This window comes from Pantherophis guttatus, chromosome 1 (assembly GCF_059756535.1).
Source record: "Pantherophis guttatus breed Tessera chromosome 1, ASM5975653v1, whole genome shotgun sequence".
Classification (NCBI taxonomy): Eukaryota; Metazoa; Chordata; class Lepidosauria; order Squamata; family Colubridae; genus Pantherophis; species Pantherophis guttatus.
Window position 1 is genome coordinate 118,724,032 of NC_142063.1, and position 14,369 is coordinate 118,738,400.

General features: G+C 44.3%; 1 protein-coding gene across 2 annotated transcripts; it reads right to left on the reverse strand.

Moving 5' to 3' along the window:
* Positions 1 to 2,404: 2,404 nt before the first annotated feature.
* LOC117675275 (uncharacterized) lies at positions 2,405 to 11,127 on the reverse strand. 2 transcript variants are annotated; one of them, XM_060687868.2, is made up of 8 exons: positions 9,849 to 10,807; positions 7,585 to 7,791; positions 7,050 to 7,220; positions 6,706 to 6,837; positions 5,847 to 6,013; positions 5,412 to 5,441; positions 4,911 to 5,159; positions 2,405 to 3,239 (listed from the first exon to the last, which is right to left on the reverse strand). In XM_060687868.2, exons 1-8 carry the CDS (start codon positions 10,336 to 10,338, stop codon positions 3,042 to 3,044), a joined length of 1,644 nt encoding a protein of 547 aa, XP_060543851.1. In that variant the 5' UTR covers positions 10,339 to 10,807; the 3' UTR covers positions 2,405 to 3,041. The 2 variants fall into 2 exon arrangements, with proteins under 2 accessions (XP_060543851.1, XP_034289645.1); XM_034433754.3 differs by lacking the exon at positions 5,412 to 5,441 and having other exon boundaries at positions 9,849 to 11,127.
* Positions 11,128 to 14,369: the final 3,242 nt, after the last annotated feature.

Sequence of the window (14,369 nt, forward strand, 5' to 3'; positions counted from 1 at the left end):
TTATGAATCTGGTTTTTATTTATATCTGGTGGTAATAAAAGAAAATTAAGGCAAGGGCAGAAATTCATTGTGGGTGGAAACGATAGGATAGAGAGAGAAGAAATGCATCTTTTCACCTGTGTCCTAGTTTACTAGCTGCTCCTTCATGGTGGCTATATGGAGAATTGACAATTATTACTTACTTAAGGCCCTATCCCAAGGTGAGGTAATCTTGGCCTGGGTGAGTAAGACACTAGAGCCTACCAGGTCTCACTGAATATTGTTTTAGTACCAGGCTCGTGTTGCAAAAATCAAGATAGCCATTAGATGACAGCAAAAGGATATGAAACCATTCAATTTTTCCATTATCTATTGGTCTGCAGCAGTGATGAAATTCATATTTTTTTACTACCGGTTCTGTGGGGGTGGGGTGGCTTGGTGGGCGTGGCAGGGGAAGGATACTGCAAAATCTCCATTCCCACCCCACTCCAGGGGAAAGATACTGCAAAATCCCCATTCCTTCCCCACTTCTGGCAGAAGGATATTGCAAAATCTCCATTCCCATCCCACTCAGGGGCCAGCCAGAGGTGGTATTTGCCAGTTCTCCGAACTACTCAAAATTTCCGCTACTAGTTCTCCAGAACCTATCAGAACCTGCTGAATATCACCTCTGGTCTGCAGTCCAGATCCAGTAGCCCTATTCGTATTGACTCATAAAAGTGCATGATAATCAATTGACGGAATAAATACAAGGGAGCTGTTAGAAAAATCCAGTGAAAAGAGGTTAAACGTCTCTGATTTTGAAAAGCAACGGATCTCTGGATGAGGGAAGAAAAAAAAATTGGGTTCACACGTTAGGCCGAGGATTCTTTAGTTCTACCTTAAATCATATTCTTGGTAGATTTCATATCAAAAACTACGTAAGAATCAAATAAGCCACATGGTGGCTTAGCAAGATGTGTAAATTAGGCTGCTGATTTGTATGGGCAGCTGTGATCAGTTGTACTGTGGGAAAATTGGTGGTAAATACTAGACTTCTAGATTGGTAATAAATAAGAAAAGGCTTCTAGTAGCCTTTTCTCCTAAAGTACAGTAGATTTTGCTTAATAACCACAGTGGGGTCGCCAACTCCATCACTAAGTCATTAATAGTCATTAAGCAAGACGTGAATGCAATTTGCAATTTTACTGCTCATTTCTCCATTGACTCTGCTTATTGGCAACTGAAGTGCAAAACTGGCACTCATAACTGGAATGCTGCAATAGTTGAAAATGCCTGACAGTTTTGAAGTGCTTGAATCTAGATCATGTGACTACAGAGATGCTGCAAAGGTGGTAAGTACGAGAGCCAGTTGTAAAGTTACTTCTTCAGCAGCATCATAATTTCAAATGGTTCCTAAGCAGCGCAATTGTTAAGTGAGAACTATCTGTACATCGGAGTCCCTCCCCTATCACAGGTTTGATTATTCACACATGCTGTATATATCTGTATCTATCTGTTTGAATCAGTCTTAATTGATGATATCTTGGACAAGTCCTTGATATTTTTTTTTGAGGGGGGGAGTATTTAAAAGTGGTTTATCATGGTTTTTTTCGTAGGGCAGAGAGAGGGACTGGCCTAATCAACCAAGTGGCTTCAGACTTTAGATAGAACTCATTGTGTCCCGGTTTCTAGCCTGGTATTTTTAATTACCACCCCAAAGTGGCTTTTACAGCATGTTATACCTAGTTCTCAATTTAAAACCACAGTTGGGACATAACCAAGAATATTATAGGTAGTTCTTGACTTATGACCACAATTGGGACTGGAATTTTGGTTGTAAGTCCTTGTTATCATCGTCGAGGCATCGCATGACCAGGCTTGTATTTATGGAAACTCAGGTGATAGGATGGCTGAAAATTCTGCAGCTGCAGTGATCAAAACACAGAGGAATAACTGCTTCAGGTAGAAATTAATGAGCACATTTAGCCTACTGTATGTCAGGAACACATTGGATCATGATCGCATCAGGATGATCCCAACGTCCAGCCCAAGGTTTTTGACTCTTTCCAAAGCAAGAGCAGTTAGCTATGTTTCCTGAGGTTCTTTGCTAGATTGCCTTTGTGGCAGCAAGAGGGCATTCACCCAGTGACGAAATCCAATTTTTTTTACTACCGGTTCTGTGGGCATGGCTTGGTGGGCGTGGCAGGGGAAGGATACTGCAAAATCCCCATTCCCTCCCCACTCCTGGGGGAAGAATATTGCAAAATCTCCATTCCCACTCCACTCTGGGGCCAGCCAGAGGTGGTATTTGCTGGTTCTCTGAACTGCTCAAAATTTCCGCTACCAGTTCTCCAGAACCTGCTGGATTTCACCCCTGCATTCACCCCTGTATTAATTCTAACTCTATGGGTCTCCATGCCAAGTAAACAGCCATAGTTGGAAATTGAGAACAGTGCTTTTTTTATTCAAGAGCTTGATTGTTTCAAAACTTGTTCTTCCCACCCATTCCTGTCTCACCAGGATGCTCTGAGTATTATATGGAGAAAAACATGAGGGGGAAATTGATATATGCGTTGTGTGTGTGGGGGGAGATTCCTATACACAAGAGAGCAGCACAGTTTGTACACTAGTGTAGATGCTTTACTCCTTTACACTTGTACTTCCTCCACTGTGCATTTCCTACTCTCCCTGGCATTAAGTTGTTATCCTAGAAGTCTATTCCCCCTCCCCACAAATATATTCTGACTTCTGACTGGAATCTTCCAATTTCATTCCCCCACTTATGATCTAACATTTTCTCATCTGTGTTTAACACAAGAACCAACAGTGGCACATGTGTTTCTCTGTTTTGCCTTGGAAAATTGAACTCTGTACAGTCCACTGTAGACGAATTACTAGGAACGTTTCTCCCTACTATGGCAATGTCCAGCAACAGTATCATATCCACCCATTGGATGACTGTTGGTGTTAATTGCATTTGGGTCCCTCAAAGCCAAAAAAACTCCTTAGAGGAAAGGGCCTCTGGTTACAGAACAAGGCTCTGGGCCTTGTAGACACCCCCAAGACAGTGCCCACCCTGATCAGTCATCCTGCTGTAGTTCCTGTTGATGCCTGCTCTGATACCACAACATGGTGGGAAGATTTTGGCAGCCGTGGTAGCGACGCTGGCGTTCTTCCTCTCCTAAGGGTGGCACAGAATGGCAAGGGGCTCCTGCTAATGTGACATTGAGCAGCTGGATTGGAGTGCCAGAGGCGAAGACTGCAGACCACGAACCCACCTGAAAAAAACAGAGCAAACTGGCTTCACTATGAAGGGCGGTGGATAACTTTCAGAATCAATTTCATTGGGATGCTTCAGTTCATGACTTTAACTTTGTACATCATCACCTCATAAAGCTATTCAGTAAAAGAAGTCAGATCATCGTCAGTTCCCATCTGCTTTCAATTGTGTAGACTTCAAGAAAAATTTTCTTGTTTGGGCGCTGAACATTTATTGCACAAATTTCACTTAAATCTTTTGTAAAAATTAGTTGTGACTCAAGCTCCCACTGATTACAGCTGAAGGCACAGCAACTAAATGTAAGTCACCAGATTTAAACAGTTATGGTTGAAATGCGTTTTCAAGTTAGGAACATTCAACATTTATTTTGGCAGTAGAACTTAAAAAAGCAAATACAATAAACCCAAGTTCTCCCATCAAATGAGCTCAAATTCTCCAGTTCACATCAAGAGACTATTTTGCTGAGTATTTCTGATCTAGCATTCATTTTTTTCTCTTCAATGCAGAGATTCTGAAAGCAGGTGAACTATAACATTGTGTTAAAGTAATCATTTTCAGAGGAGAGCATAACCATGGTTTACTCAATTAGTCCGTTTTCTGGATTGGCATAATACAAGTCGGTTTGCAGAATTCAATAAGATAAAATATAGTTAGCTAGTCTTTTGTTCCACATGCCAGGCAAATATAGCCTGTATCTGTTATGTTGCCATTCAAGAGCATTTGACTATATGCCCTAGAGACAGCATTCTTTCCCATCACCCATATACCCAGCACATATTGCTTCACAAGAAAAAGCCAACCTGATTATCAGATTATCAGAACCTGGTTTATCTATACAAAACTTTTGATTGTGCAAAGTAGCCAAAGATTTTTACTCCCGAAGACAAATTTGATCCCATCTTCCCCAGTGTGCAATTGGAAGAAAACTGAGGTCAGCTGTCCTGTTAATGATTCTGGCGGCTCCCTAGGTGGCTCAGTGGCTAAGATGCTGAGCTTGTCAATCAGAAAGGTCGGTGGTTCAAATCCCTAATACAGGTCTGCATGAGCAGGGGGTTGGACTAGATGACCTCCAAGGTCCCTTCCAATTCTCTTACTGTCCCAGTTGCTAAAAGCCATCCCTGGAGAAATCCCTGTCGTAAAATCACCCTTTTAAAGGAAGTCTAACTGGTGGATGCAAAAAGAAGGGCCTTCTCTGTGGTGGCTCCCTCCCTGTGGAACATCATCTCTACAGAAATGGTCACCATTTTGATACTCTTTCAAAAGGCCTGATTTTGTCAACAAGCCTGGGGATTGCAGGGTGGTATGGAGTGGTTGGTTTGACTGTTGTTGTCAGGAGGGTGGGGGTTTATTGGGTTTTGAATTGGGGTTTTATTTCTGTAAGCTGCCCAGAATCACATGATGAATTGGTCGCCATACAAATTTTCTTAAATAAAGTCCCTGTTGTAAAATCATCTGAAACTCCAGCATTAATATTGGATTTTAATGTTATTTTGGTGGCTTTACATTTTTAGAATTGACAGAGAATCTTCTAAAAGATGACAACTTCTCAGAGCACATGCTATGCATGATAAGAGAGCCCTGTTTAAAAGAGACAGATAGCAGATGGTGCAAAAGACTTCAGATCGAGCTTCTTACATTCTTACATCTATTAATGTCCTTAAACACTTACCGGCAAAGTATGCTGAAGTAGACATTGGTCAGGTTGCAGTCCTGCCCAGAATTCAGCAAAAGCTGATCCACTTCGGAGGGCAGTGGTGCTATGTACCAACACTACATTGGGATGGCGCTGCGATGCCTGAAGCTTCTTTACCAATGGCCCTGGATAGCTCTGGTCAAGAAAGAGCAGGACCCGTCGGGCATTGCAATTTTCCAAGTCTGTTAAGAGCTCCGAGATGGTGTAACGCTCCTTAGGATCAGCCTGTTGGGGGGGGAAAGGGCAGCTCATTAACACTGGCTCCTCTGTCCCGGCTCCCCCACCTGAACTCTACGGTCCAGAGATCAAGGGAATTTTCCCACCCTGAAGTTAAAAGAAGCTGGATTAAGTTGGAAAGAGCAAGCTGGGGCCAGCACCCTGTGCGAAAGCTGCTGTTGCCTTTCTCCCTGCAGGCAAGGATGAAAGACCTAGATGGGCCTTTGAAGGGGACAGATGAGAAGAGAGGGCTGGGTCTACCTGCAAGTCTGTCAGCTTCTCTTCTCCCTCCTGTTGGGTTGCCCAGAACATGTTGGGACAGGTGAGGATGATACCTTCCTCCTTCCACAAGTCCGATTCAATTCACCGTCCATTTCCAGTCAATGAAACCCTCACCACATGCAAATGGTCAAATGGAGACCTGTCTAAGGACTTACAATATATAAGCTAATGATGATAGAGGAGTTTGGCTCAGCTGTAAAAATCATTCCTCAAAAGAACTAGGTGGCAAGCTAAATCACCTCCACCTCTTTATGGCCATAGAAGAAGCTTCTGGATGAGAAGCAAAATGTCTTCAAAGAAAAACAAGAAAATCCAGTTGCCTCTTGGGGGAAAAAAAAGCATCTTTGGGGCAGCCATTTTTTGTTTTCAATGTGGATCCACCCCACCAATCAATTCCCACCAGACCCTACTCACAATGCCATTATGGTTAGCATCCCACAAGAACATGGTGCCATCACTGGAAGCTGGACTGTTGAGGTAGAGTACCAGAGTGTCAGCACAGTGCAGGCTACGGCAGATAAGTGCCAAGTGGGACCGGATGGCCAACTTCTCTGTGGCTGGTTGCACATTTCCCATCTCCACTGCAGAAAGAGGATGGGGAAAGGCCAGCTGACATTACTCTTCTTTAGTTGGTATCTTCCCAACCAATCCTTCCCATTACCTATTCTATTTACAACTCTAATTTCCAAGGATTACTCATGCCTCCTTGTGGAAAAGACTTACCAATCCAATAGTTGTCTTCTCAAAGACATGCCATCTGGAGCCAATTGTGGGTTGATTGATTATGGTACTGATTACATATCTTTCAGTGGCCATGGAGAAGTAGAATTTGGAAATGGAAGAACTAATTTGGCATCCAGATGGTAATTAGTGGGAAGTTGTTTCTCTATTTGAGTGTGTATGTATTTGTATAGTAAACTGATAGAAAACTGTGAACAGCATCACAGAATAACACTCATAGTTACAACACTGCCCCAACTATGCTAGACTCTGTGTTTCCAGACTGGGACTGCAAAACAACCTCCACATCCACAGATGAACCACCTAAGAGTGTCTTCTTCTAATCCAAAGAATTACTGTATGTGTGGTGGGAAGGAGAACAGGAGGAGAAAGTGAAAGGACATACAACTGCTATTGAAATACAAGGGATTCTCAGCTCAAAACACATCCCAAACACCATTAACACTGAGAAGCTTTCTTTTCTGACTATCCCACTCTCTCCACTGAAGAACAAGGGACTTTCTCATCCCTTCTAGCATGCTTGTTTTAGTACCTGAAGCCGGTCCCTCATTGGCAAAGAAAGCCTTGATATGCTCTTGGCGGAAACCATTTCGTCGAAGCATCTGGTAGAAAAGCAACAGGTTTTGGGCATGGTGGGGATAGGTGACCTGTTCCTGCCAGCCACCTGGAAGAGAATAACTGTCAAAGGTAAGCACCTTAAGCTGAGATGCATCAAAACAATACAAGAGCTCCTATAGTCCCTGCCTGTATTCATCCTTCTCCAAAGGATATGATGCAGTGCTCAATGGGTTCAAACTCATCTCTCTACACCCCTTTCGCTACCAACTCCAAATGGGAATGAGCACTTCTTAGTAGCCCCCGGGCACCACTCCACACCTGCAATCAGTACTGCATGATCACATGTCTGATACATGCGGCACAACTTGTACATTGGAGCCTGCTGGCGATGACACCGCCGTGTATTCTTGTTGAGCTCGCAGTAGGCAGCTGTGGAACTAGAACTGACAAGAGGCAGTGGCTGTGGGCATGGGCTGTACCCATGGAGATCTGAGGAAGGAAAAGAGAGAGATATTTTTGAAACCGATCTACATGAGGTGAGGACACAGGCAAGTTAACAAGGTCTGGTTTAAGAAAATAAGAACCAGCTGCCTCAAAGTCTTATCTGATCCTGAATTTATCAGCATTGTCTATTATATTTTGCCTTCCAAAATTTCAAATTACTGTTCTACCTTTTCAGTTTAGGCTTAGTAAGACATTCCTTCCTGCAGCCATCTTTCATGATAATGCTTTGGAGGAAAGATGCAGCAGAATCAAATTTAGATTGACAGAATGATTCATTGCAAAATGAAGGATAACGTCTTTCCAGTCTCGTTGCACTGTAACTCTCTCCAGACCCAGTGCAGGCACCCACCTATGCAGTGCAATTTTTGCAGGTGTTTCAGATCCTGTGCCACCACTATCAGGGGCAGAAAATGTATCTCGCAGAATCCTACTGGTGGTTCTTCGTGGCGCATGTGTCCTGCTGAGCGCTGGCTCCGCCCTTTGCCACGTCCTGGTCTGCGCTTTAGCTGGTTCTCACAGTGATTTCTCTGTACAGGAGTCAAGCATTCGTAGCTCCCTGCACAGAAGAAAATGAGCGTCTTTGACATAAAACACTGAGAGGAACTATGCAGGTATTTTTCTGCAAAGGTCTACTTAGTGACATAAATGTATTGATCGTCAGTGAGTTTCCAGATTTGACAGGAGATTCCCCTGAGTTCTAGCTAAGTCAGGACTTTCCTGCTAATCAGGAAAAGCAACACTTCATAATCACTTTTTTTTACAATGTTCTCTTAAATTTAGGAATCAGTTAAAATAAAACCCCTTGGAATACTGTGTACAATGACTGCATCGGAAAAAGAATATTCTATTGCAATTTTGGTTGCAAGAATGGATATATAAAATTACACGGGGACCTGGTCAGTTTCTCTTTAAGGAAAAGCTACAGTCTGTGGTGCTTTCACCCTTTCAAAAAAGCAATCTGAGGAAGAACATGACAGAGTGTACATAATTATTCACAACATGATTTTGCCACTATTTCATAACTTATTCCCAAAATAACTTATTCCATAACTTATTCCCAAGATGACAGAAGGTCTTCTTGTACTATTCAAATGTAGAGTGCAGTGCCACTAGGCAGAAAAATATATGACAGCACACAAACTAAGTCAAATTCATGAAGTATACAAAAGTTACTGGTGACTGCAACTCATGACGATTATATTTTCTGCAGTCTAGGAATATTATGTCTAGAAAAATCAACGTTCAAGTGAAAGTGGCTATTGCATTCACGTTCTGTTAGGTGATTTTCCAGAAGCCTCAGAATGAAGAGAATGCTAAACTAGGCAGTTCATTATCTGATCCAGCAATTGGAATTGGTCACATTCAGATCCACTATATGCAACAATCTTGTTTCTTGTATTTTTCTAATGCCACCTAGGAAAGCATGAAATATCTAGCAACATGATTCAGTGTGAGCAAGACCATCTGGAGGCAGATAAAAGCAAGTGGTATATCGACTAGCCAGAAAGAAAGATAATCTGGGGATAGGTCAAAGAGCATGACCTAGCCTAGGGGGAAAGAAAAGCTGGGCACAGAGTCTAAACTCTACTGTCCTCAAACATGACAGGTCCTGATAGAAGAATGACTACCGCATATTGCTTTCTAAATTGCTATGTTCTGATGATTATAAACGAGAGACAGTTTGGTATAGCAGTTAAGGTATCAGGTAGAGACTATGAGTTCAAGTCTTGCCTTAGGCACAAAGCCAGCTGGGCGACCTTGGGCCAATCACTCTCAGTCCAAGGAAAAAAGCAGTGGCAAACCCCTTCTGAAATCTTGCCAAGATTTCATTGGATCACGTCCAGGCAGTCACTAGGAATCAACACTGCCTCCAAGGTGCGCGCACACACAATTATGATAGCAACAGCAATTAGACATATACCCCTTCACAGTGCTTTACAGCCCCCTCTAAGCAGTTTACAATGCCAGCATATTGCCCCCAACTATCTGGGTCCTCACTTTACCCACCTCGGAAAGATGGAAGGCTGAGTCAACTTTGATGATAACATGCTAATGACAGGTAGGTTCCCTTCTCGGAAAAATTACAGCTCATAATGGCAAGAGGCAGAACACAATGATTTTCACGTGTGGCCTGAACTTGGATACAGGTAGTCCTCGATTTACAACAGTTCATTTAGTGACCATTCAAATTTACAACAACACTGAAAATAGTGACTTATGACCCTTTTTCACACTTATGACCATTGCAGCATGCCCACCGTCACATGATTTACATTCATAATGCCATGACGACCACTGACTCATATTTATTATAATGGTTGCAATGTTCCTTCTGACAAGCAAAGTCAACAGAGAGCCGGGATTCATTTAACAACCATGTTACTAATTTAACAACTGCAATGGTTCACTTAACAAATGTGGCAAGAAGAGTCTTAAAAAAGGGCAAAACTCAACACATTTTTTCACTTACGGTGGTAAATGTTGCGTTCAATTGTGCTCATAAAGCGAGGACTACCTGTATTCCAAGTTCTAATCTGGACTCTGCCCAAGATGCCCCGGGAGAGGGGACACCTCAGTCCCGCCGCCTCCATTCTTTTTTTCAATTTCACTCACCCAGGTAGAGGCGGTCGCGGCTGCGGCACCGACGCGGGCTGACGTTGAAGTCGACGTAGAAAAGCAGGAGCGGGTGGCCGAAGTTGGCGCCGGGATTGGGGTCCAAAACCAAGACGGCGTCTTGGCCGGCAGGTGCGAGGGCTGCTCGCTGTGGTCCGCCGCCACCGCTCTGGTTCCGGCTGGAGACGAGGGGCGCGCTAGGCTTGTCTCCCCAGCCGTCGGGCAGAAGCGCTCGCACTTTCTGACCCGGCCGGGCAGGTTCGGAGATATAGACGGCAGGGCCCGGCCCTTGCGAGAGCCGCACCAAACGCTGACACTGAGACCGGGGCAAGAGCCCGCCGCGGTCGGGGCACTGAGTCGCCGCCACGTGTCTGAGCGCCGCCGCCGCCCAGCGCGCCACCCGGGCCTCGGAGAAGCGGCTCTCCGACGGGGCGGCAGGGCAGGGCCAAGCCAGGGCGGCGGCAGCCAAGGTCAACCATAGCGGGGCCATGGGGGAACCGGAGCCCTGGCGGACTGTGCCGGGCCAGCGGGACTCCTCGACTCCCCGCCCTGCCCCGGAGAAGGAGAAGAGGCGGACGGGAGCGCCTGTGGCGAGGCTCTCTCGGTTGTTGGTTTTTAGGCTGCTCCCTTCGCGAAGAGCTACCCGCCCGTCTCTTCGACCGCGCGGGAGGCTTCTTGCTAGCTGGAGCTGGGGCCCCGCGCGGTTTTTGCTCCCCTCGGGCCGACTGAGAGGATCCTCCAGGGCAGCCCAGTCTCTGCCCAGAGAGGGCAAGGCGCCCCGCGGGGGTCAACGGGGAAGCAGAAAGCGAAGGAAGCGGCGGCTTGGCGGAAGACTGAACTCCTTGCTCGGGAGAGCCAAAGTGGAACCCTACCCAGATCAAACACATTAAGAAGACGGCTTCCAATCATGCGCAGACCTGCTTTTTTTTCCATCACCGCGCTGCCCCCCTGTAGGGCGCACAGACGGGTCGACAAACAACAATATTCGCCGGAAAAGGCATCTAAAGGCAGCCAAGTGTCCGTCTCAGCTCTCGGGTCCTTTATGCGTCTGTCAGGAGTTCGGTGTATTGAAGTCGATTAATTTACGTATCTGAGTAGATTGGCCGAAGGGAGTTACGGCCCTGCGTTCCTGTTAGTGGACAGATTAAACCACCATTTGCCTCTTCAGCGTGGTTTTAATGCTTCCTTTTGAGCAAAGCATTCCAGATCGTGGAAATCGTTTTAGGGACCCCATAACTTTAGAAGGATGGTGTAAAGTCTCCTTTCTTTCCTCGTAGCCTGTCTCAGCATCAAACGCCTTTGGACTCCACCTAAGCTTATCCTCTTCCTAAAATGCTAGGCATATCTTTATTCCCAGCCCGTTTTTAAAGTTTACCTTCGAATTCCAGAAAACTTTTTCCCCCTGCTCGATCAGTCATAAGTGCTCTCCCTACCCCCACCTCCCCAAGAAAGGACTATTAAGCTAGACAGATCTGTGAGAAAACTTAGGAGCGTATCAGTTGTCACCTTGATAAAATGTCACATCAACATAGCCAGTGTTCAAGAACACCATTTCCTGCTTTGCTCTGATTTTTTGGGTATCCTTGAAGGTTTTAGCATCATTTGGCATGATTGTAAAACACCCCCCTCCCCCAGAACCCTTAAGTGACTCAATATAGAAATCAATAAGCAGATGTGGTGGAAAATCTACTTGGGAAGCGAGTGGCATAAGATTACACCAGCGGAAGCCCGAGCTGGAGAGCCAAAATGATGGGTTCCCCCCCCCCCCGGAAAAAAAGGGGGAAGCCCCGTTTAATGATGTTTTCAGTTACTGTAAGCTAAAGAATGCTACTGAGGAATTGTTATGCAGTTGTGTGCACAGCAATTTTTTTAATTTTTTTTATTTTATTTTAATTTGATTTATATGCCGCCCTTCTCCGGAGACTCAGGGCGGCTTACAGTGCATTCAGCAATAGCCTTCATACTTTTGTATATTTATACAAAGTCAGCTTATTGCCCCCACAAACTGGGTCCTCATTTAACCTACCTTAGAAAGGATGGAAGGCTGAGTCAACCTTGAGCCTTGGAGAGATTCGAACCAGCAGTAAATTGCAGGCAGCTGTGTTAATAACAGGGTGCTTTAAACCACTGTAGTACCAAGGCAATGTCCTTCTTGGGAAGAAGAGGGATGGGTGTGAGATCCTGAGATCTTAGATTTTTTGCTACAGAAAATTAAATTACAAAGCACCAAAAGCGACCTCACCAGGGGCCGAAGTGAGAGAGAGGAGGCTGTTGTGCCCCACCTCCAAAGATAACTCTTCCCTGCATTTTTTTGCTTCTCCAGCATCTTCTGAAGTGGTGGTTAGCGTCTTCTTGCAGTTTCCGCCTATCTGGCAGGAGAGGGTCAAGCCTAATAAAGCCTTCATCTTCCCGGTGCACCCCTTCCAGATATGTTTTGCACACCAGCCATCCTAATCTCCAAGAGATTATTTTAGAGACAGAATCCATGCCATCCTACTTGGCAATTTCAGGGAACCACATGGACGTGTCCATGCAGCTATTTTTTGCAATAGTTCACAACTGGTTTGCCATGGCTGACTTCCAGAATTTGTTTCTTCCCAATCTAGCCAATAGTTGTAGGTTCTCATAGTAGTCTCTCATTCAAGTATTAAACAAATTAAGTTTCATAAGATCAGTTGAGACAGGCTGAGGCTGGGTGTTTGTTTCCTTTTTGCATACCACTAATGTTGAGTCTGAAATGTTTGAAATGCCCACTGCATATACAATTGATTGGTGTGGTTGGTATGATTAAAAAGTGGGGACAGAGATTACTATTAACTATCAATCAATAATCACAGCCCTAACCCATTTGGGAAAGGAGGCATGTGTATGAAACAGATGAAATAATTACATAATCAAGTGGTGGACAAAACTTTTAGTGGGCTAAAAAGGAACAAATGCACTGGCTGGATGCAGCCACTTTGCCTACTGAAATCTTAAATAATGGTAGATTGAGTAAAGGCAAAAAAAGAGGGGAGGGGAAAGGTGGAGAGGCGAGGGGAAGCCTTGGGATGAGCTTCTCCATACTATTCCTTTCAGGTGACAGCTCTGGCACAGAAAATCAGATGGGTAGTGGCTGTATTGCAGCACCTACACCAGCATCCCTGGTTCATCGGCTGATGCACTCGTTCCTCATTGCTGCCATGCTAATAGTGCATCACCCAGCCAGTCAGCAAGGCAGCAGGGTGGGACGATGCCTGTAGAGGGGTCTTTGGAAATAGGGCCAGGCAGTGTTCAGCCTGAGTACAGCAACTCTGGCATGAGGGATAGATGGGCGGTGGGGAGATTTCTTCAAAGGGTGGTGGGAGATTTCTTCAAAAGGCAATCAAAAGGTTGGGTAGCATTTCTTACCAGGCTCCAGATTGAGAGTGATGGAAATGGAAGCCCCACAGAGCTTCTGAAGTTGGTTTCAAAGTGTCTTAAACCACTGCTGTGAACAGTTAGGCTCTAAGAAATGATTTTGTCCTTTCACAACTAAGGATCACAATGGCTCTACTACCTCTCCTTTAATGATTAAGCATCCTTGGTGCTTCAAGAGAGATTAAAGACCAAAAATTATTTTCAGGTTTTGCAGTGGAAGTGTTCTCAATGTCAGTAACCAGGGTTTATTTGTATTCTTATTATCTTCCACTGCCACCTTTCCACCTTTTATCCACCAATACCTTTTGCACCCCAATCAATTAAGTCAGCTTCTTTTGGCTGTCTCACATTCTTCCTCTCAAATGGGCTAGAGTTAGGAATTGACAATTACCTCTGAAAATTAATTGCTGTAATCACAAGGATATTGCACTAACTGATTATCTCCATGGCAGGAACAAGCTTTTTGACATGAGATTTTAACACTAATGGTGAGCAAAAAAAGGAACAAGAACCTAAAGTGATAATACAATCAAACCGTGTAACACGCTAACAGATAAATGCAGAATTAGTTCTTATTGCATATCTGAAAGATCCAATTTAGTATGAGACTGACATACTAAATGGTTTGACATTACTAATAAAAATATAAAAAGAACAAAAGGTTTAAAATGTAGCCTGTGGGATGGCAGAACTAAGTAGCAGCTTGTTTTATTGAAAACAATGAGTAAAGAGCAGTGATGGGGAGTTTTTCAGTTGTTGAACACAACTGCTAGGGGCCTACACTGGCATGGCAAATGCCAAAGAGCACTAGAAGCTGCAGTTCAGCAGACTTTACAAACCCACATGGTCCACCTTTGAAAGTCACTGTTATGAAACAAGAAAGGTGTACATTTTACAAGCTACATCCACCAAGGATGCATGTTTTTTTGCACAGAACAGTACCGGGGAATGCTGCAACATTAACAATGAAGATTTAAATTTCTTCTTTGGACATTTGCCATTCAAATAAACCCACTATATATATGTGTGTGTGTGTATTTTTAATTTGATTTATATGCCGTCCTTCTCCGGAGACTCAGGGCGGCTTACAATGCGTCAAGCAATAGCCTTCATACTTTTGTA